This window comes from Pteronotus mesoamericanus, unplaced genomic scaffold (genome assembly GCF_021234165.1).
Source record: "Pteronotus mesoamericanus isolate MK-2021 breed Mesoamerican mustached bat unplaced genomic scaffold, CSHL_Meso_final contig_105, whole genome shotgun sequence".
Classification (NCBI taxonomy): domain Eukaryota; kingdom Metazoa; phylum Chordata; class Mammalia; order Chiroptera; family Mormoopidae; genus Pteronotus; species Pteronotus mesoamericanus.
Window position 1 is genome coordinate 3478109 of NW_026555006.1, and position 25354 is coordinate 3503462.

At 34.7% G+C, this 25354-nt stretch overlaps 1 protein-coding gene across 5 annotated transcripts in view; it reads right to left on the reverse strand.

The window, feature by feature from the left end:
* The window catches only part of EPS15 (epidermal growth factor receptor pathway substrate 15), a 113840-nt gene that overhangs the window by 53093 nt on the left and 35393 nt on the right, over window positions 1-25354 (reverse strand). For 3 of the 5 annotated variants that reach the window (XM_054572885.1, XM_054572884.1, XM_054572902.1), the window contains exons 6-12: window positions 22881-22946; window positions 21625-21750; window positions 19517-19576; window positions 13382-13582; window positions 12374-12519; window positions 10655-10811; window positions 7332-7417 (exon numbers count right to left, since the gene is read on the reverse strand). In XM_054572885.1, the coding sequence (XP_054428860.1) occupies window positions 7332-7417; window positions 10655-10811; window positions 12374-12519; window positions 13382-13582; window positions 19517-19576; window positions 21625-21750; window positions 22881-22946 (842 nt within the window). The remainder of the gene's footprint in view (window positions 1-7331; window positions 7418-10654; window positions 10812-12373; window positions 12520-13381; window positions 13583-19516; window positions 19577-21624; window positions 21751-22880; window positions 22947-25354) is intronic. The other 2 variants (XM_054572893.1, XM_054572890.1) reach the window with 1 other exon arrangement.

The following is a 25354-nucleotide window of genomic DNA, read 5'->3' on the forward strand; positions in this document are numbered from 1 at the left end:
ACCACAAAGAGATTATCACCTTACACCTGCCAGAATGGCTATCACCAATAAATCCACAAACAGCAAATGTTGGCGAGGATGTAGAGAAAAGGGAACACTCACGCACTGTTGGTGAGAATGCAGACAGGTGCGGCCACTATGAAAAACAGTATGGATGGTCCTCGAAAAATTAAAAATGGAACTGCCTTGTGACCCAGCAACTCCACTTCTGGGTATATATCCAAAGAAACCCAAAACAGTAATTTGAAAGAATATATGCACCCCTATGTTCACTGCAGCATTATTTACAATAGCCAAGATATGGAAGCAACCCAGGTACCCATCAGTAGACAGGTGGATAAAAAAGTTGTAGTATATATATACACACATATAATATTACTCAACCATAAAAAAAGAATGAGATCTTACCATTTGTGACAGCATGGATATACCTAGAGGGTATTTGCAAAGTGAAATAAGTCAGTCAAAGAAAGACAAATACCATGTGATTTCACTTATACTAGGAATCTAAAAAACAGAATAAACAAACAAAATTGAAACAGACTCAAGAGTCACAGAGAACAGACTGAAGGTTCCCAGAGGAGCACGAATGAAAAAGTTGAAGGTTAGATTAAAAGTACAAATTGGTAGTTACAAAATAGCTGTGGGGATGTAAAGTACAGCATAGGGAATATAATCAATAATATTGTAATAACTATGTATGGTGCCAGGTGGATACTAGAAATATCTAGGGGAACACTTTGTAAAGTATATGATTATCTAACCACTATGCTGAACACCTGAAACTAACACAAAATAATAGTGAATATAAACTGCAACTGAAAAAAAAAAACCTTAAATGAAGAAATTAAGATATTCCCAGATAACAGTGAATGACTTCATTACCATTAAACCTGTGCTACAAGAAATGCTAACTGAAGTCTTTCAGGTTGAAATAAAAGGATGCTACTAGATAGGAACTCAAAGCCATATGAAGATATAAAGACCTCAAAGGTTTTAAATGTTGAGCCATTCACTTTAAGTGAAACTGAATTAAATTGCTTCCTTATTACCATATGTGCACTATAACCTTGTGCTTCAGTAACTCAGTCAGTAACACCTTTCTAGAGATAGTCAGTATTAAGACCTTCTCTATCGGTACCACAGATCTCTACAGGGCCAGAAACAGATTAGGCTGCATTATATAAACAAAAGAACTCCAGATTCAATAACATAAGTAATGCTCTCCCCAGAGCTAGTACTTTCTAAAGGTATCCGAACTTAATTAAGCCAAAAACATAATTTAAAAAATTTCAACCCATCTGCTAACACTGCCTTAAATATTAAAATATTATATTGTAATATTTAAATATAATTTATAAATTATAGAATATACTATATATTTATATATAGTATAATATATATTATATGTAAATACATATATTATATATTATATATTATACTATAGTATATTAATAGTATATATTAATTCATAGTATATATTAATATAAATACTATTTATATTAATATATTACATACTATGTATTAATATACATTATATATTATATACTATTTTATATTATACATAAAATATATTTTAATATTTAAATGTAATTTATATATTATGTACAAATATGCAGTATATATAATATAGAAATTATATTGTATCAATATGTAAATTATAAATATATAATATATACATAAATATATAAATAATACAAGCTAACACTGCCTTAAATATTAAAATATAAAATATATATATTTTAAAATCAACTCTCAAATATGATTGAAGTAGAGATCTATATATTTAGGAATATAGATCCTGGATACAAGTTCCTGTTTCTCTTCAACTAGGGAAAGACTGTTCATTCAGATACTACAGCTAACATTTGCTGACCACCTATAGTCAATGCTGTGCTCTAAGTATTGAGCTGGTATTACACATGATGATGATGATGATGATGATGATTACTATCATGTATTGAGAATTTACCATGTTCCAAGAAATGTACCCAGCATTTTATATGGCATTATTCATACTTCCACTTTACAATGAAGAAACTCAAGCACAAAAAATGAATTAAGTAGGTTGTCTAAGTCACGTCAGGAGTCAAACCAGGCAACCTGGTTTAGAAAGCCCATACTCTGAGATACTACACTATATTTGCTTTATTACAAGAAAGAAACATTCTATGTTATCACACAGCTCAGAGTCTATTGTGGAAAGAAATATAACCCAGTATTGTTAAGTGTCCTGACACAAGGAAATTGAGTGCTCTCTGAGCTGAGATGGATTATCACGGAAGCCTTCTTAGAAAAGAAGACTTGCCCATTCCTCATCTGAAAAACTGAGATAAAACTACTTACCCTTCAGCAGCATTGCAAGAACTGAATAAAAGAATTTATATAAAGCAGACAGAGCACAATGGCTAACAACGATTATTGTAATTATCTATCCCATTTACTGGCCCAAGACCAGGACAACAACTGGCCTGACAGGATGTAGCTTTTACTTCCTGATGTTCTTGCTGAAAGGACAGAGACAGGAAGGAAGAAGAAGCTGGCAGAAGACAAACAAATATTAACTGCTGCTCAGCACAATTCACCACCACCACATTAAGTGAAAGAAGCACTTTCTCAATGCATCCCACCTTATCACTGCCAAGTGAGCCGCTTAACTTTCAGATCAAGGGTTCTTGAAACCAGTTTCATGGATAGTTTTTAAGGACCTGAGAACTCCTGAAATAAATGTAAAATGGTATACATAGAAACACATTTTTTTTCTGGATGCAGTCTAATAGTCCTCATCAGATTTTCAAAGGAGTTCCTTGACACAAAAACAGGTAGTCAAAATATGAAAAATCAGCCCACTAACCTCATTCCCTACGAGGATTAAAAATCCTTTCATCTATAAAATCCTCTACTATAGTCCTCAAAATAAGCCATTATTGAGAAGCTCTTTTGCTTTATTTCGTCATTTAATATATGACCTCTAGTGCACCATACACTGTAGGAATTAAATATGAGAAACATTCTAATATTTATAACATACTCTGACTTCTTCATTCAACCAACAAACCTATACTGAGATTCTATGGTTTCAGGCAACGTGTGTGCCAATTTGTCAACCTATCTAAATGAATAAGACACAGCTCTTGACTTGAAGGAGTTCAAATTTTTTTATGCACATTTTTAAAAAGACCACAATAAAATGTGGTAGGTAGCATTATAAAAGACTAAAGTCTCTCTAGTCTAAAGTAGAAAGAAACGAGCAACTAGCAATCAATCTTTCAGAAAGGTTTGACAAAGGAAATGGTATTTAAGCTGAACCTTGAAGCATGAGTGAAAGTTTACAAGGCAAAAGGAAGCTCAGGCAAAGGGGAACAAGAGGCAAAGAAGAATAAAAAAGCAGTGGCATATTGAAGTGAGAGGTAATAAACTCACCCACCATGCAGCTGGAGAAGAGGGATGAAACTGAAATAGATTAGAGCACTATCTGAACCCTGAGAGTACAACAACAAACATACTGTATTTGCTGCAAGAAACTTCATGGTGTTATCAGGAAAATGAACTGGATCCAACTGACAATGGGGAATCGCTAAGGGATCTGAGTTGTACTTCATACATCAATTGGAGGTAGGATGGTCAAGAAACTCAAAGCAGAGAGTTAATGAGGAGGTTATAACAGTGATGCAGGTAAGAGATAAATGCTAAAACTAAGACAGAAAGAGAAGAAAAAAAGGACAGATTTCAACAAAATTCAGACAATTATTTTCTCATCCATTACATGCACTAATAAGCATTAGGGTTACAACAGTGAACAAGCAAATAGTCCCTATGCTTAAAAAAGTACATAGTCTAGTTTTATTTTTCCAAACAAAACAGACAATTATAATAAAGTACGGTAAATGTAATGACAAGTATAAATATAAAAACTACGTATGACAGGTGATTACATTAGGTTTGACAGGTCCAGGATTGGGACATAAAGTAGTCAAAGGAGGCTTCCCCTTCTGGAGGAAATGACGTCAAAGGTGAGATTTGAAGGATGAGGAGTTAATTAGGCAAGATGATGAGAAGGTAGAAATGATTTCAAGAAACATTTCAAAGATAGAAAAATAATGATGAGAGAAAGAAACAATCTCAGGTTTGTAGCTTGAGTGACTACAGAAATAGTGGTATTATTGAGAAAGGGAAGTAAAAGAGACAAAGACAGTGGTCAGGGGAAGATGAGAAAGTCACGTCCTACTGGACGTTCAGATGAAAACAATGGTAAGCAATAAAAAATGTGGGTCTTGAGCTCGGGTGAGAGATCCAGGTATTTGCTATGTTACAGTCACTACTTTTCCTTCTTTAAGTTAAAAGTATCACACTAATTTAGTCTGACTGATGTATTTAAATTCCTATGTAGCAAAAGTTAAAAGAATTAGTGACCTAATACAAACATTTATAAAACTGAATTTTAACAATCATGATTTTAGCATGGGTCAATGAGCCTCATTATGATGTTACTGGAGTTGACAGATGATGGAAGTTTGCGTACATTGCAGATCTCACATAAATAAAAGCCTAGGGAAAGTATTTTCACAAATGTTGAATCATATATAAATGTATTACACATTTTTAAAATATGACTACAACCTAAACCCTAACAAGGTTTTGGAGGTCGATCATTTTCTTAAAAAGGCAGTCACAAAATGTTAGATATGGTCTTTTTATGTTAGCTGTGGTTCACTAAACAAGACTACCTCTAGTACAACTTAACATTAGAGTTACTAAAAGTTAGTGAAACCTCAGTTGACCAAAATAACTAATAATTGCACATGTTTGTACCGGCAAGAACATTTCATGTATGATGCTCTACTTCCTGTTAAAACTCAAAACATAACATTTCCTATGTTAAATAACAACTGTTGAAGTCAAGCAAGTCCTAGAACGTTGAGATATGTGTCCATTTTCATGGGCCTGTGAGGACCAGAAGATGAGTATTTTCAAATCTAACAACTATTTAGTGTGCATTACATATAAGGCAAAAAATGTTTATAGACCAATAATGGACCACATGAAAATGAAAAGTCTACACACCATTACAGACTCAGTAATCAAATGTTTACGTCTCCGACTCTGAACCAAAGTAAAATGTTTTGAAGTCTCAATGAGAGGCAGACTTATATAAAAGAAAGAATACAGAAGTAGAACTTACACAACCTGGTTTGAATGCCAGCCAGCACAGTTGCTGACTTGATGTGCGACTTTGGGTTTGATTTTTTCCCACAAGTAAGAAAGAAAGTTGAACTATATGATATCCAACGGGTTTTTGTTTTGTTTTACTCTCTAGGATTCCAATATTAGAGGCTTTAAGTAACAGGCAAAGGCCAATTTTTGAACAGAAAATAAGAATTTGGTAGATATGATGAAAACTAAGCAATGGCATTTAAAAAGGTATCCAGAATAAATTTACAGAATGTCACGTCATATTGTTCAAAGATGCTGATCACTGAAATCACTGGTGATTTAAAGCCACACTGTCTTCAGCAGGCATTCACCTCCCCAGAACTCATTTCTCCCTCCTGCAGAATTTTCACGTGGGGATTCCCTCTCCCCTTCATGTGGTGTCTGTGGCAAACTACCACCCACCACTCTCAGGACAGGGTTCATGAAAAATCTACCTGTACACATCCCTGCTCACTGACTGTTTCAGGGTAGGCACCCCTGGCCACTGATTGTTTCACGGTAGGCATGACACTAAGCCAGCCCGATCAGGTTCAATCTTAGGACTTTTGCAGGAACTGCCAGAAGAGAGGCACTCCAGTAGACTGGAAATTATAAGTACATGAGGCTAGGTGTGTGACAGCCCCCTTGACAACACAATCAGCAAATCCATCTGAGAATGGGTCAACCCAGTAAAAGTGGAAACAAGAATGGAGAGAGCAACGGAACTGACTACATGATTTGAGCCCCAGTATAAAACTATGCCTTAAGCCATCACTACCCTTAAGAGGCCTTAGTTTCACAAGACAACAAATTCACTCTCACTTAAGTTAGCCTGGGTTGGGTTCCTTCTTACAGCTGAAAAAAAAAATTACAACTAAGTTTCTCTGCAGCAATCTCAATATAGTCTCATGCATATGGAAAGATCATTGCCAAGTTCTTGTCATATAGTCCAGATAAATGATTTAATCCTCTTATATCTCAATACCATCAATAAAATAAAGTATCAGTCATTATTTGCATCGAAGCATATTCAGGGTAAAGAAAAAGGGGGTTTCTGTAAATGCAGCAATATTTAAATACAATGCCTTGTAGATGGAAAAATGGTCTCACTTTTTAAAAAGTAATTTTAGCCTTAGCTGGTGTGGATCAATTGGTTGGAGCACTGCCCCATAAACCTAAAGGTTGTATGTTCGATTCCCGGGCAGGGCACATGCCTAGGTTGCATGTTCATTCCTGGGCTGGGGTGCGTATGGGAAGCAACCAGTTGATATTTCTCTTTCACATCGATGTTTCTCTTTCTGTCTCCCCCTCCCTTCCTCTCCCTCAAAAAAATCAGTAAGCATGTCCTCTGGTGAGGATTTAAAAAAAAGTAATTTCAGGAGGGTATTTTCAACAATGAGTATTACCATAAAGTTTGCAAGGGACAAGGAAATATCAATAGTACCTGTTGTATTTAAAATCAAATCTAATTGTATTCAAGTCTGTTCTACACAGTACCTATGTAAAGAAAGGAGATTTTACTCCAAATCAAGTAGCCCTGAGATTAGGTACTGGTTCTACTGTTGACAGATTTGTATGACTTTCACCAAAATAACCTCTCTAAAGCATCTAAACTCCTAACCTATGAAACAGGAGCAGTAACATCTATCTCAAGTCATAAGGCTCTTGAGAGGATCAAATGGGATAACAGTTATGAAAGCTCTTGGCATGGTCTCTGTATTTAATATTTCTTCCACAAAATGGAATGTAAGCTATTTTTATAATTAACTTTCTTAACAGACTACGCTCTTAAACAACAATGTTCTTCTAACATGTTATTCAAATATCTAAAGTTAGAGGAATGTTATATTTTATTCATTCTAAGATACATATTTTTCACTGTCTGAAATCAAACAGTATCTTACAGTCGAAGGCAAGTCATTGTTTATTTGGATTTTTTAAATGAATTTTCTTGTTTTAGTGGTACACAAGAAAATAGTACATCCTATCATGAAAGGTTGCCTGAGGTTTGATGAAATAGTTATACTAATTACCAATTGAAGAACCACAGAATTTAACCAAATAAAATAGTATTTACTAAGAAACAGGAGAGAGAGAAATATTTATACAGTTAGTTGCAATAATTTTACTTTACATACCTCTGTAGATCAACTAGTTCATTGTTAAGGGTATCTAGCTCCTTAATAGCAGAGAAATCTGCAACAGGACTTGATCCTATGATGTTCTAAAAACAAAATGTTCATAATTACACATTATTACTACAAAATTAGATATGGCAAAGCATTTAAAATGTTTAAAAGCACTACATGGACATAGGGTATTACTTTTTTTATGGTATTACCAACAATTTTACTTTATTTAAGAACACCATATCTAGTACAATTTTAAACATACACACACAGTTATATATTAAGACATTTTCCCCTAAATTCTCTAAAAGCTATTATCCTGTATTATGTACCATCACTTCGGATCCCAATGTCTTTGTCACTTGATTCTAGCCTGTCCAGAACTTGTAGTACAGCAGATATCAGATTTATAAAGTAATTCCTCCATTAACTAAGTATATATTTCTTGTGGAAATGAACAGTGATTTATTTGTATTTGAATCATGTGGCAGGGTAAGTGCACAAATTTTTGTTGAGTATTAGAATTATAATGTTCATTGATTTTCTTCAATTCAACAAATATTTACTTTTGTTAAATACTTTTGGTGTCTACTCTATTTAAAGTAAAATCAACTGCTCAAGCATGTCCCATAGTAAATAGTATTATCACCAGATAAGAAACTATCTTCAAATATGACATCCTGTACATATGGTTCTCTTTCAGTAATAAAGGTGTCAAAATTGGTCTCTGAATGGTACTGCAGTTAGAAAATCTAGGTGGATTTATTTTGGGCTGTACTATTTTACTAGCTATATGATCTTCACTGTAAAATAGAGAAATAATTTCTGCCCTGCACACTTTAAGAATTAAATGAAATAAATAATACATGTGAAGTCACTCTACAAACTTCACATTCTATAAATGTAAGTTACTCTTGTAATTAACTTCCTCAACAGAAGGTGCTGTTGAAGATGGATGGCCTCCCAATGAGCTGCTTCCCCCTTGGCTCAATCTCCTTTGTGAAATGACTTCCACACCTCTCCTATCACTCTAATCCAAAAAGAATGACTCACATTTGACAGCCATTCACTATTAAAAAATATCATTAAATAAGAAGAGTGAAACAAACAAGTTTAACCTCAAATTATAAGGTGACACCACAGATGACTCCGAGGGAAGATCAGTGTCCTGTAGTTGGTACACAGTTTGTGCCACTCAACTGCTGACACAAAAATTAAACTCCCGTACTAAAGCAATAAAATGACATGCAACCAGGAAGCCTAACAGCACGTGAACTATAAGAAGGGCATATGAAGAAAAATGTAGTATGTTCCCTTCTTTCAAAATATGTTCTCTCACCCTGTTTTGTGTATTACACAAAAATTCCACTTTGGTGATTTGAAGTGGATCAGAGAGCCTACGGAAGGCAAGTTAAAACACACACAAGGACCAAGTAACAGACAAGTGATAGAAGCATGCTGTTTAGGTATTTTCTCTGCATCAACTTTGCTGCATAAAAAACTTAACTTCAAAGTGTATTTTGTAAACCCGAAACTGTAATGCTAAAAAGGCAAAAGTAAAGCTCTAACCTTGAGAGAGTAAAGAAACTGACAGTATAAGAAAGGCGAAAAGCAGAGTGCTGCAGAAGGGAAAAAATAGTCCAAACTAGAAAAAACACAGAAAGGAAAGCAACATTCAAAAAAGGATTAGTCAAAGCTACAAAAAATTCAGTTCTAAAAAAAAAATCAGCTTATAAAGAGAAAAGAGATTATTATAAAGACAAAATAAATGCTAATTTTAATTTTTAAGGTTAAAAATTTTGGTTAACAGATAAGAAACAGTGATAGAAATCCCATTTTAATGAATAGAGCTGTTATCTGACATAAGCAGACAGGGACGTCTATGCTCTCTCTAGTGAGTGAACTTCAAACAAATGTATTACATTAAAAACTCTGCAGAACATATACAACTCGAAGTGTCTACTAATGTCATAGAGACGTCAATGAACAAACATAATTTGCTTCAGCAAGTTGTGGTATCTGTAATTTGTGTTGGTGGGACATTAGTGTGTATAAAATGAAGGCAGCAAGGGAAAAAAAACCAGTCACATAAGTAAAACAAAGGGTGACACAACACAGCATTCCATCACTGCGAGAGGGTCATAGCAGAGGACACAAACACAGATTTGTAACCTTTACCTTTCTGGTGGCATCACTTTTAGCCTTCTCCACAATTTAGGGAACCCAAATCCTACATCACAAGAAATCTCAAAAAATTCATAAAATGCTCTCCCCAAAAAACTTGCAAAGCCAATAATCAAATACTTATTTTATTTAAAAATAGGAATAAAAGTTCTTACAAGTAACTCCTGTACCTGGTGTCTACAAATTTTCATTTAGACCACTTCAAAACAAAGCCATTTTTGACTTTTATTAAGTCTGTTTAAATGGGATTTTTAAAATCTATGTGAGAAAATTAAGGCAAAACCAAAATATTCTATTGACATTTAAAGAGTGCTTTTCTTTTATCATACATTTGACCACTCCAATATAATGCTGAAGAATCGCTACAGCAATGGTTACTTTATAGGTCACAAGAAATTTAAAGATCTGTATGTATAATTAACAGAAAATAGCCACTAAAGTATGCAAACCCTTTTAAAGTTCTATTAAGGCCAAGATATTACAAATGTGCTATACCTGGAAGGGTTTCTAGATGAGGAGAGAAAAAGCAAGGCACAACAGGGCTAACCAATGCAGGTTTGAAAATTCATACTGATGGCCAGAAACCAAAAGCAGCAAAACTTCTTTCTAGCTGTGCAGGTGTGAAATTTGGCTATGTGCTCAGGAACAGAGGGCCATCCACATGGCAGAAACCACACAGACTTCAACACAAAGTTTTTCCTGGGTTTTTTTTTTTCTTAATTTAAAACTGATACCAAGCAATTATAATCTCCTTGATTTTGTTTTCAAATTTGTATTCTTTTTTGTAAGAGCGAATCATTAAATTAAACATAATTAATTCTTATGGATTTCATTTAAATTTTATACCCTATTCATAAAAATTAATCCACAAATTCAGGAGAGGAAAAGAAGACCACATTTTTCCAATTTTGAGACTGGAAATGTGGTTGCCATGTGTAATGAATGATGGGGTAAACAAGGCACAACCCAAAGATGTCATACATGCATTCAGCATATTTATAGTCACAAACCAAACCACAAACAGTACACTGCTCAGCTCCTAGCCAGATACATTGTTTCCACTATTCCATCCAAATTCAGTCTGTCATCTGACATAGCACTTGTTCCTTTCTGTTAATGCATTAAGGTTTTCTTTCAAGTTGCCTTACCTTTTGTAAACTGGCCCTGTCTGATGGTGGAATCATCTCAGGAGTAAGAATGTGAGGAGGATCGACGCCCTTTATTAACTTCTGATTGATTAGGTGAAAAGCTAAGGCAAACTGATCCTTTGAAAGCTTCCCACAGTCCTTTGTGTCACATAATGCCCTGTACAAATAAACAAAATGAAGAGTATATAAATGCTAGCACCACCACTATAAAAATCTAATATGACTATGTAGCTTTTTAAAAATGATCACTTGAATTACAAAACAAAGTCATACTAACTTGTGGCTTGCCCAAAACTCACTCAAATGTTAGACGCGAGAGATCAAAAAAGATAAAGGCAGAGAGAGAGACAGACAGACAGATAGACAGAATGTTCATCCTGGTGTTGAGCAGGGGCCTCTCATCTGGGTTTGTTTTCTACTTTTTCTTACCAATTTTCACAACCACTACTGAGTAAGAGTTATAGTGAACCAAAGAATCCCAACAATGTCTACCCCCAACATTTCAACATTCAAAGATGTAAGAAAATGAAAGCTAAGTTACAACAAATTTGGTTCATTAGTGGCATTAAAAAAATTCTGAAACAAGCAAAAATTTCCATGTCAGCTTGCTTCCTGCAACTCTTGGAATAGGAGGATATAAGGATCAACAAGTCAAAGGAGAAACAACAGCTGCAAATGGAGATCACATATGAAGACAGAGCAACAATCTGGAAAGCTTTATAAAACCACTTGAAGAAAAACAGCAAATGTTTTATTTTATTTTCTTCTTCTTTTTTTTAAGGTCAGCTTTCGGAAGTCCTGATCTGTTTGCTTCATTGAAAACCAATACAGCCCGACAGAGAGACTATGAGTTACAGTGTCAAAGCAGCCTTGAATTCCCGCTTTTCTATTTATTTATTCTTGTGATCTTAGCCAAATTTTCTAACCTCTCCAAGCCTTGGTTTCTTCATCTATAAAGTGGAGATGACATTCATCTTGCAAGGTTACTGTGAGAATTAAAGACAAAGTACGTAAAAAGCGTGGGCATAACGCTATACCCATGACAGCTGCCATTTTACTGAGCGTGATGCCTACCCTAGGTACTCAAAAGTGGCAGCTATTATTAGTTATGCATATAATCTTCCCAGTCTTGGGTTCTTGTCCCTTTGTTGTTTTCTAAGTTTCTCTTGGCAACTATGTGGTTCCACTTCTAATGTTGCTTCCCCTTGAAAACCTCAAGCTAACCTCTGCCACAGTCACATGGATTTGCAGCTGGCACACTCTAAAGCATTTTCACATACATTATCTCACTGAATGTGCAATTCACGAGAGATACTAAGGCTTGTCTTTTTTAGGGACCAAGAATGTAATTCCTATGTGAAGGTATAAAAGTATACACATACCCTACAGAATTATACAAATATGTCTTGAAGACAGTTCAAATTTCAGATTTTGGAATCTCCCTTAAAAATGTAAGTTTAACGAATTGATATAAATAGATGCTGCATTTTAACATTCTAGTAACAATTAACTGACAATGTTAATCTTATAAAACTTTAGGTAACCCATTCTCAAGCTTCTGTTCATTATCCAGAAGAAATCTTCAGTTTTAAGTTTTTCCATGAAGAATGCTGAAACAAAAAGTTTCTTATTTACAAATACCTAAAAATAAGAACACACAAAACTAGATTTGACACAAAACTGTGTTTGTTTTTTAAATCAGTTTAAATAAAGTCTTACCAAATATGGGCTAGTAAAGTAGAAGGTAAACCTGTCTTCAGGAAGATTTCACGGACTTCCAATCCAGACACAAATCCATCATTATCTTTATCAGTTTTCAGGAAGATTTCATCATATTTAGCTTTTTCTGCAGGTGATACAACCCACTGCAGGAGAAAATGTGTGTGTATGTATATATATATATATATCATTTCTGCCAAAATGAAACAAACTTTGAAGTGATATCTTTTAACCCATGACAGTATCTGCCACAAATTCTGAGCAATTCTACCCCACACTGACTACTATCTAAGCAACATTGTATCATTTTCATCACACCCTCAACCAAATGCTGTGGTAAAGAGAAAATTACAGAAAAAACATGTAGGTCAGTGGGACTATATTTATAGGTGCCCGTTTTAAGTTTTTCCTTTTTAAGTAATGAGTAAATTTGAACACAGTTAACTCTTGACTTATGAATGACCACATGAATATGGGTTGGGAGAGTCTGTATAAACAAAATATTCAGATAATTCTCAATTTCCAATTTTTACAGTTTCATTCAGCAGTGTTAACTATAGCCAAATTAGCTGATTTGCACAGCCCACCATTATTTTCCTTTAATCAACCTGACAAAAAGCAGGTTGGAGGGGAAAAAAGGCCTTGGATAACCTAAAATTGGATAATTTGAACCCAAAGAATCAAGAGTTAACTAGCGATTAAACAAACAAAAACACCTATTAACTAGTTAGGGCGAGCATGCCAGATTAGCATGGAGTATCTGCTACCTCCAACTTTAATTCTAGGTTGATCAAGGCAAAGCCAATGAACCATCATATGACCTAAGTAAGGCCAAATGCAGGAGAAGGATTATCTATTTTCTCTGGGACATGACATTACGCAGATTCAACCAGAGGGAGCTCTAAATCTTGATCTCTTTGATTGCTCCCTCTATCTTCATCAAGCAATCAACTGTTAAATGCCATGCACTTTGTATAAAAAAAAAAGTTAACACTGATAAATCTATACCTGTCTTAATGGTGCTTTGGTAGGTAAAATGCCTACAGGTGGTAAGGAGTGGTAAGATTCCTTGGCTGATGCTGAGGTGGGGATCAACCACATAGGGCCTGATATACTGACCGTTTTCCTCTTAGAAGGTGGCACCAAGGCTGGAGGCAAGGACATTGGCACAGGTTCTTTCTCCAGTGCGCAGTATACCAAAAACATGGCCTTCAAAATAGATGAACCAGGGTCATATATATTAAAATCATTTAACAACATCCACCCACAGAACTGAATATTGTTTAATAACTAAGCATCTGCAGTATGTCTCAAATCCCTTTTATAAGAAATTGGGCTGGGAAGGAAAGAAAGTAGAAGAGAAGGAGAGGTGAAAGAAAGGAGGAAGAAAGAAAAATCAAAGCTAAGCAACTTTTAGGAAGATATCCTGAGTATTAAAACCTAAAGAAAAATACCCTTCAACAAAAGTTCTTGCAATGCCAAAGGCAAACAACCTGGGGAAAAATATTTGCAAAGAGCGAGCTAATCTCCCTAATATATAAAGAATTCCTAGGAATTATCAGAAAAAAAAATCCAATAGGAAACTGGGCAGAATATGAACAGATATTTTACAGAAAAGTAAATACTACAAATGCCTTATCCTTTCACATACAAAAATACGCTCACTTTCACTCATATTAAAAAAGGCAAGTTAAAATTACATTAAAATAAAATTTTCCACCTAATTGGCAAAAATCCAGAGTTTCATAACGTACTTTGTTAGCTTGATGAGGCAAACAGATACACTGCCAGTAGGAGCTCAAACTGTACAAAGTCTATGAAGGGAAAAATGGCAATATTTACCAAATTTATTTCCCCTTTGGCTCAGCAATCCCACATTTGGAAATCTATCCTGACCTACCTGCCTACATAGGAAATGCTGTATGAAAAACAAATAATTACAGAATTTCTTGTATCAGCACCCAAATGCCCATCAACAGAAGACTGGTTAAAAAAACTATGATGCATCCATACGATGAAATACTATGAAACAAAAAAAATGCAGGGGAACATTCTATATCTTAACTGTAGTGGTACTTTCACATGTATATACAATTATCAAAACTTGTAAAATTATATACTTAAATCAAATGCAGTTCATTGTATATAAAGTAGAGCTTAATAAAGTCGACCGGAAAAAAAAAATGGAGCTCTTTATGTGAAAAGATATTCAAAATACACTGTTAAACCTGAGAAAAGTACAGTGTTGAACAGTATATATAACAGTGTGTATACTGTGTTATCTTCTATGGTAAGGGGGTAACAATTACTCATATTTGTTTATATTTGCATTAAGAATTCTACAAGGACAAAAAAGAAACTAAGAAAAGTGGTTCATTATGGAATAGGTGTAAATGGAGCAGTGAGGGCAACAATGGGACTCAGATTTTTCCACTGAATATTCTTTCATACTGCATTGAATTCTGAACCATGAGAACGTATTACCTATTAAAATTACTTTTAATTATTAAATGCATAAAGCACTTGCACAAATGAGATAACCTACATACAGACAGTATCAGGATATCCCGTCTACTTTGAATTCAAGGCACCTTCCAGACTTTCAAAAGATGAAAACTCTCTGTAACTATCTTCAAGCATATGAAATTACTCAAAGCAACTTGGAACCCCCAGAAAGGTTACAATAGCAACTGGAAGATTTAATATTTCTTCTTAATTTTTTCTTCTAAAAATTACAATTCTCCCCCAAAATAAATTTGCTTTTAATTCTAAGTTTTGTGGGACTTTCAAATCAATACTTCCTGAACACCTAATACAATCCATGATTTCTGAGATTACTAATGTTATTTTACAAATGAAGAGACTGAAGCTAAATGATGTTAAGTAACTTGTCCAGTTTATTTTTAAGAGGTGATAGAGTAAGGTTTAAACCAAGATCTTCGGGCTACAAAGCTCTTTTTTCCAGATTTATTCAGCTGTATTAGGAGCACAGATGTAATGTTACAATACTATGTTCTCTTCTACAAGAAATAAAAGCAACATTTGCCCTGGCTGGGTGGCTCAGTTGGTTGGAATGTCATCCCCTAAAGTAAAAGGTTGAAGGTTCAATTCCACATCACAGCACATACCCAGTTTGCAGGTTTGATCCCTAGTCAGGGTGCAAACAGGAGCCAAATGATCCATGTTTCTCTTTCACATCGATGTTTCTTTTCTCTCTCTCTCTCTCTCTCTCCCCCCCTCTCTCTCCCCCTCTCCCCCCCGCCCCCGGCTCCCCACCCCATCCCTCTTTTCCCTTGCCTCCCTTCCTCTTTGTTAAATCAATAAACATAGGATTTTGGGGAAAAAAACCCAAACCTAACCTTTAACCCCTTGGTAATCCAAATTGTAGCAGGCATCAGAATTACCTAGATAGCTTGATAAAGCACAGATTTCTGGGCCCTCTTCCCAGAATTCTAGAATCAGTAAGTCTGCAGTTGGGCTGGAGAATTTCTAGGAAATTCCCTGGTGATGCTGATGCTGTTTATTCTGAGGCCACGTTTAACCATTTGATCCAAACCAACAATTCTCCTCTCCCCATTTACTAGTTAACTCGAAGAATTCAATTTCAGTTCTTCTTTCCCCTCCCCCCGCAATTTCAGTTTTAAAAACATACAATCTTTCTATCTCCAAAAGATTAAGGCTCCAGAAAAAACCAATCTGGCTAGCACAATACACAATATATGTAACATTATCAGACTGACGATGGGCCAGAAGAAGTGATGAACATGAACATTAAAGGTCAGCATTCCTCTTGCTGCAGATGGCAGTCATTTCCTGGAAAAGTAGACACTAGCAGCAAAAAAGCAATGTCAGCTATCTGCTACCAATAGACAATACATTTTTTGAAAGTTAAAAATATACTACAGTATTAATTTCATGTTGCCTTGAAAATAGCTACTTTGACAAAAACTGTAGTCAATTTTTCTACTAAAAAAGATAAAAGAAAACAGAAAAAACGACGTTGTTTGTTATCTTATAATACTGAGGTCTACCTTGACCAAAGAATGCCATTGAAACAGATGCAGCAACTAAATCAAATGATGACCATATTCACACACACAAAAAATATCTGTCTAGCAACTCGTGTCTAAACTGAAATGTTTTAGCAAATGTATTTACATAGCTAGAGATAGACACTTAACCAAGAAGCATTTAGAATATTTTTTGATGATTTTGATGTAAAAATATAAAAAATAAACCTAAGCTTACTCCAGGATATCAGAGAAAAGGACAAAGAGAAACTGTAACATAATAAAATTGATATTGTGGATGTACAGAAGCCTAAAATATCCTGTACAGAAATGTTAGCATATCCAGAGAGCATATGTAAAAACAGGTCACGAACTTGGCAACAAAGAAAATCTTGAGACCCAAGATGGCAGAGGAGTAAGTGGAAACTACACTAACCTCCTCCCAGGACCGATCTGAAATTACAACTAAATTGTGGAGAAATCATCCTGAATAGCCAAATGAACACTAGCTGGAGACAAGCCTTATAACCATGGACAGATGGAAGAAGCGACATCACCACAACATGACTGGTAGGAAGTGTAGAGCTGCGAGAGGGCCGGCTGGGCTCTCCCAGGCTGCAGGTGAAGTTCCGGAGGGATATTTCAGAGGCCAGGGTGGGAGTAGGGGAGCAGGTTCCTCCTGAGAAGTGTGGGGTCTAAACCCAAAGCTGGGCTCCCCGGCCTACAGAATCAGAGCCAGCAAAGGAACCCAAATAACACAGAGCTATGAAAAGCAACAGGGTTTCTGTCTGCCAGGAGAGACAGCTCGAGATGCAGAGAGCCTCTTAAGGGGCAATGCACAAAATTTCATTTGCAACCACTTACCCAGGGCCCCAGCAGAGGGAGCGCAGAGTGTACTAGAGATGCTTGAGGAAAATCTGGGGTTGGTGGCTCTCAGGGGAGAACAACTGAAGGAATATCTGCTAAGATCCTTGTGCTGAGTCATCTCCCCTTACTGCAGAAGCCATCTTTCTCAGACAGACTACTTCCCTCCAAGTGGCCTCAGCCTGAGGGGAAGCAAAAGCCCCACCCCATGAAGCTTACGCCAGGCTGCTAAGTACAGCTTGAAGCTCTATCACTGACTAGTTAACAACTGAGGCAGATCTCAGTGAGTTCTGAGGCCTCAGCTGACCCGCCCCTGGGTGGGGTGCTGGTTAAAGCCCTCGCATGGTGTGTAGCCTGGTTCTTTCTGCACACACACAGGCCCAGCAGAGGAATCCACAAGCTGTGGATCAATGACAGCTCGAGCCCAAATGTCCATCAATAGACGAGTGGATAAAACAACTATGGGACATGTAGACAATGGAATACTACTCAGCTGTAAGAAAGAAGAAAATTTTATCCTTTGTGACAGTATGGATGGACCTGGAGAACATTATGCAAAATGAAATAAGCCAGTCGGAGAAAGACAAATACCATATGATTTCACTCATGTGTGGAATCTAATGAACAAACTGAACTAACCAGAAAAACAGAGACAGATTCATAGAGAGCAGGATGACAGCTAAGGGCGGGGCGAGAGGAAGTTAGGGAATGAGGGACTGAGCAAAAAGGAAAAAGGACTCATGAATATGGACAACAGCGTGGTGATTGCTGGTGGGAGGAGGTATAAGAGGACTAAACGGCAATAGGAAAAAAAATGCAGTTAACAAATAAATTTAAAAAGAAAATCTTAAAAATTTTTAAGGAGAGATTTTTTTCTTAATCCTTACTTGAGGATATGTTCAGTGATTTGAGAGAGAGAGAAAAACATCAAAATGAAAGAGAAATATCAATTGGTTGCCTCCCATATGCACCCTGACCAGGGACTGGACCCACAACCTAGTTATGTGCCCTGATCATGAATAGAAGCCACAACCTTTGGTGTACAGAATGGCACGCCAACTTAGCCACCCGGCCAGGGCTTCACTGAGGTTTTAACAACCACATTCTCAAGGCATAATCTAATCAGCTAAAAATATATACAAAGGAAACAAAACCAAACAAACGTAAAACCTTAAAAGTAGGAAACATTCCTAAATAGATGATCAAAGAAAACTAAAAATTATCTACAAAGTAGTGAAAATGAGAATATTTCATGCCAACATCTGAAGAATCTAGCTAAACCTGTATTCCGGGGAAAAATGTCCTTTTAATGCTTTCAGTATTAAGGATAAAAAATAAAAGGACTTAGTACTCATTGTCAGAATTTTTTTCAAAAAAGTAAACCAAAAGAAACTAGATAGGTAGAATTAAGATAAAAGTTGAAAAGAATAAAAGTCAAGACATAATAGAAAGAATAAATAAATCCAAAAGATATCTTCTGTTAAATGATCAATAAACTAGATAAACTCCAATTAAACAAAAAATAAGACCAAAAAAACCCACATAAGATTTGGAATGAAAACAGATCATAAACCCAGAAGAGATGAAAAGAATAATGCAAATAAATCTGTGGTAACAAGTTTGAAAGTCAAAGAAATGGATAATTCCTTAGCAAAATAAATACAGAAAATTTAAACAGGCTATTTTTCAAATAGGAGATTAAAAGGGGGGTTAGAAATTTGCCATTCATGAGTTCACTGCAGAATTTTATCTAACCTTTACGAAAAAAATGAATACAACTCTATTTGAAATTAACTATCCAATTACTAAGGGTAACATGTCTTCAAATAAGATGTCAAAACTTTCTCAGCATACATAAATGAAACAAAACTAAAATATTATTCGTGTTTTCCTCTAATGAAAAATATTTGAAAATTTGGGGGTAGTATATGCAAAGTAAAATTATCCCATAGGAGAAGCAGGTACAGAGATGCCTGGTCAAGTTGAAATACAAATGATGATACTATTCAGCGTCTTCACAGTGCATTATCCAAAGTGTATATTTGTATGTACCTTAAAATTAAATAAAGTGAAGAGAGCAAACACATATATTTTCTATTATCCATTTGCTTAAAAATATTTATTGATTACCTACAAATTCTAGGTAAAAATAATCATACCAACAATCTTAGGGAAATAAGTTTTCCTATAAGGATGAACTAAAAGGGGAAATTTTCACTTGAGAAAAACATTAAGATGTTTAAGATTTTAAGAGCACTAGGTTCCTTACCACTGCAAACTCATCTCTGTCAAGCATTCCATCATGGTCAATATCACTCAACTCCCAAACCTTAAAAAAGAAAAAAAAACTTTGAGAAAAATAACGTTCTTTCATTTCATGTGTTACACTCCAACCAACTTAAGTCAAATAAAAACATCAAATAAAAAAAATGGGTAAAAGTTTCACCTAAACATTATTATTTTCTCTGAGAAATTTCAATTATGCTGATTTTTATTACATTGGTATTGTATTAAATGCTGTATTAACATTATTGTAAAAAGAAATAATAATTCACGAATTTTTTAAATAGAAATTCCTTTACAAAATTTTTTGAAACTATTTTCTTCCTCTCAAGTCATAAAACAATTATGTATACAATACTTAAGACAACTATTGTACAACGCTTTTTCACGAACATCATCTCAGTTAATTCATGCAGCAGCTCCATGTGGTTCCATCAACCCTGTTTTCCCTACACTACAGAATCTCTAATTCACTAAAAGAAATATGCAGCAAATACTGTGTTATAGATCATTAACTAGCTAATAATGTCCAGGCCAGGGCTTAACAAGAAGAAATAAAATCTAAAAGGCCTTAGTAGATTTGGTCTAAAACAAGAATAAACTTCACAGCTTTAGACCCGCTATAAAATTACGTTAAATCCTACATTAAAACTACATTAACAAGATATATAAACATTCAACAAAATCTCACTTGGGGCAGGAAGAGAAAGTGAGCTGATGAGAAACCTGAATAGAGATAAGCAAATGCTTGACCATTAAATGCCCTGAAAGGAGTTTAGACTTTATCCTAAATACAATGGAGAGCTACAAAGAGGGTTAGTTTTATATTAAAAAGAAGAAGATAACACAATTATAGTTATAGTTTAGAAATCTCACACTGGACAGACCACACATTGGAAAAATGATGAGTAAGAAACAATACTAGAAAATGGCTTTTAAATTTATATTTACTGAGCACCTATCCCATACGACACTCACTGATCCAGTAGTAATGCTGCTGCTGGTGGTGAAGTGGTAGTTGTTAGCAGCAGCAGCAGCATGGCAGTTAAGTGTTCAGAGAGTCTGTGCCAAGCACTATGCTAAGTACTTTTTATACATTATCACATTTAATCCTTACAACCCTATATACTGGGAATTATACTCATTTAAAAATCAGAAGACTGAGACATGCTTTTCTAATGATTTGTCCAACGTCACACAGTTAAGAAGTGATGCAGCCAGGATTTGACTCTACAGAGTCTGATTAAGCAAGTGACTAAAGAGGACAGGAGGTTTAATGAGAGTAGATAAGGTATGAATATGAAGAGTGGTAGAGAAAAATCACTATGGAAACAGCACAAGAGTGGCTGGCAGTAAGGAAAGCTCAGCTGAAGATGCTGATCAATTATGATGATACCAATCTTTATCCGACTTTCTCAGTACCCAATATGCAACCACAGAGAAGGTAATAATTAGCTTCATGCAAAGCTTGATTTTCACTGAGCAAGCAGGCAGTTAGAAAACATGGAAAAAGGAGCTAAAGATACTGACATGAAACTGTGGACCATAAAAATTAAAGTCGGATGGGGAAAAAAAGTAAACTCAAAAGATGGGAGAAGTAAAGGAGTCAGATTTAAAAATTTTGATGAAGTCAAAGAGGTAGTTTTCCAAGTACCTAGGAAAGAGATCTGGAAAGACAAAAGTTCTATTGAGAGAGTAGAATTGGTGATTTCAGGGATGAAACTATTCCTTATGAGAAGGCCCCATGACACAACCATGGAATCGGTGGTAGCAAATGTAAATTCCCGATGATCTCTGGAAATTAGGTCAAGGAATTGGATTTGAGAGGTCAGAATGTACAACACAAAGAAAAAAGGACCTCCTTAAGGGGTTTATAGATATAATTAATTTCAAACACTCATACTTTAGAGGGAATAATCCAAACAAAGAAATAAATTGACAATGATTTTATATATTAAGTCAGAACACCCAAAATTCTGTAATACAACTTCAAAATAAGATCTGTACATTTTTTAACAATGAGCTATAAGTCCTTCTGGTAGATACAGAATTAAAATACATAAAAATTACAGTTAGAATTTAATAATATCTTACTCTTCCAAGGATATCCACAGGTAACTTAGAGTTGAGCAACACTGGTTTCACTTTATCACCAGACAGAAATCCATTTACTGGGCTTAAACTGTCAAAAATTGCATCATATTTGGCCTTATCTTCAGACTATAATATAAAAAAAAATCGCAAATTAAAACTTCAGTGAAAAGGATTTAACTGTAATTATAAAAATCAAGCCCTCAAAGAATAGATGACATAAATTTTAACTTATCATTTAAAAAATTTTCACTTTTATCAAAATATTACAGTAAATGATAATTTAAGTTCCTCCACCCAAGATTTCGGTATCCCCTCCATTTCTTTTGTAGCTTGAACACATATTTGCTTTTCTTCTGTCAGTTTAGAGTCAAAAGAATCCAGTGGTAGAAGGACTTTGAGAAGAGCCCTTCTCAAAGGGAGAGTCCAGCCCTCTCATTGAAACCGATCCACAACAAGGAAGTAAGTTTCATAAAACACACAGCTAGTTTAGTGACGTTCCATGACTTTCTAAACATGGTGAGACTAACATTTCAAACTCAACTTTGAAAAAGAAAATCACTACCACAGGCAAAAATCAAGTTTCCTCCATTTTTCCCAAAGCAAGATTTCTTATCAATAACAAGAATGTCCAAAATCCTGGAAAATTACTTGTACAACATAAAAATCTACTGTTCATAATTTGTCAAGTCCAAAACCCAACACTTTTTAAAATTAGTTAAGAGGACACAGCTTTCATAGACATACAAACCAAAACAGCTTACTGACAAAACTGTACACATTTACTGAAGGTCATTTGATCTGCTATATTTGAAAAGTATTTTTAAATTACACTTTTAAAAATCTGACGCTAACTATAACCAGTGTGATGTCTCCAAACATCTATAAAGCAAAAGACCCATTTCAGACAAAGATTTCATAAAGAATTGTTTGTTTTGTAGCTCTAAAAAGAGTACCTATTTAACCAGAATTTTTAAGCAAGACGTAATACCAGTGGGGTAAAATATTCATCAATATTTTAGTAAATACAGGATTTTGACATCACCACTGTAACAAAAATGAGAGTAAGCCAATACTAATTGTCACAAAATGATTGACAATGCTGTAAGATCCCTCCAAAGATTTCTAGTACCACTATTACCCAAAAAGTAAAACTATGAACATCTAATTCAGATTTCAGTATATTTTGAAAGTAGTGAGAGAGGATTTTGTGGAAGAAAAGCAGGGGTAAGGAGAAAATATTTAAAAAGTTTACTTACTTTTACAGCCCATGGGAGCTCAGTTGCAGAGGTTCCACTGATAAGCAAGGGACTATTGGTATCATGCTAAAAAGGAAAATACAGCATATGAAGGGCTAACATCCTCATATCAATAAAAGCTGAAGAAAATGAGGTCTTTGGATTTAAACATATTCATACAAAAGGTTGGATCTCAATGAACATTCTATTTTACATTAACTATTTTATATTAATTTTATTAAATCATCTAAGTACAAATAAAACAAAAACTGAGTGAGCTGCACAAATGACAATGGGGCACTAAATAAAACTTAAGTATTACAGAAGAAACCTATTACAACTGAGATTAAGATAAAGATATCTGAATGTAACGAAAGTATTTACTGCCCTGTTAACCAATGATTTCTTCCCAACACTCTAAGGAAAGCAGACTGGGACAAGAACTGAATTTAAGATTTATAAGTTACAAGTGCATGAACCTATCAACAGGATGTCCAAGTAATTATGCTTATCTGCTTGTAGAGACAGAGGAATATATTTGAACAAATATTATAATATAGTTAGGCAACAAATCTCTAAATTATCCCTCTGACTCCATGACTCCAAGTCTAAACTTAGAAGTGCAGAAATTCTCAAAACTGAAGTTAAATTTATAATATTCAGATCAAATCCTTTTAAAATGTCAAATTTAAAAACAAGCAAGAAAAGCCATAAAACTTCTGAAAAAAGGGAACAGCGGCAGAGAGGCCTAACCCTATCAGATATAAAAACAAATTACCAAATATGATCATCAAAACAACGTGAGGTCAGCATATGGATAAACAGATAAATCAATGAACAGAAAAATCCAGAAAGAAAAACAAAATACATATGAGAATTTAGCATATGATTGAAACAGTATTTCAAATCAGTAAGGAAAAGATGATTATCAATAAACTGCAATAGATCTGTATGATAGTCATCTTTAAAAAACATAAACTTGAATCTGTACTCATACCTTACATCAGGACTGACATAAATGTGAAAAAAGAAATCATAAAGTAATTTAAATCCTAATAACTCATATGAATAGAAAACAATAACCTCTCTATAAAAAAAATCACCATAAACAAAGACAAATGACAAACTGGGAAAAATACCTGCAACTCATATAGACAAAGAGCTCTTTTCCTAATATATAAAGAGCCTCTAGAATGAATAAGAAAAAGACCAAAACCCATGAAACATAAGCAAAGACTATAAAATAGACATTTCACATAAAGGTCATGTAAATTGATGATGATAAACATGGGAAAAACTATTCAACCTCATTCTATAAAACCAAATCGACAAATTAAAACTACATTTACACTCCATTTGTCACTTATCAAAGTGAAAAGGATCCAAAAGTTTAACAACAGTATGTTAGCAAAAATGCACTCAACCACTTGCTGATGGGAGTGTGAACTAGTGCAACCAGTAAGAAGACACGTTGATATTATGCGAAAATTACAAATGTGCAGACTTTTAAAACAGCTATTCCATTTCTGATCATTTATCCATATAAGTACATTTCTGCACACGCAAAATGATAAACAGTCAAACTTCAGTTCTCAAATAATTTGGTTCTCAACTAGGTTGTTCACAGAAAAAATGTCTTGGTTGTCTGAAAAAACTTCAAGTGTTGATTCTCTACTCAAAAACCCTTTCATGCTGATACCTAAATGATCAGTCACGCATCTCTCAGATGACAAAGATTTGGTTTTTGAACAAACTGCTTCTCAAAGTTTTCCAGAACAAATTTTTAAGAATCGAGGCTCCACTGTACATTCAAGGTTATTAAGCTCTGCAGCATTTTTTAAAATAAAAGATTAGAAACAAGCACCCTGGCTGGTGTGGCTCAGTTGGTTGGAACATGGTCCTGAACTGAAAGGCTGTGAGCCTGATTTCCAGTGAGGACACATACCTACAATGTGGGTTCAGTCCCTAGTTGGGGCACATTCAGGAGGCAACTGATCAATTGATAAATGTTTCTCTCATTTATCATCAGCGTTTCTTTCTTTCTCTTTCCCTTTCCCTTTTTCTCTCCTCCCGCCCCCTTCCTCTCTCTCTGAAATCAATGTATATAAATATCCTCGGGTAATGACTTAAAAAAAATTTTTTTTTAAATATTAGAAACAAGCTAGAAGCCTATCAATAGGAAGTTAAATAAATTATGGTCAATAGAAGCAAGGAAATATTAATAGAAAGCAGCCATAAAAATGAATGAGGAAGCTTTTACATAATCGTACAGAAAGATCTCCAAAATACATTGTTATTAAAATAAGGTATATAATCATGTGTACAGTATGCTATAATTAATATAAAATAAGAATATAGGTATTATTTCTTTATGTACACATAGAACAACTCTGGAAGGACACACAAGAAACTAATTAACAGTAGTAGTCATTATGAAAGAAAAATAGCTGGGTGATAGAAGTTGGGGGAAATTTTTTAATACAGCAATCTTAAAA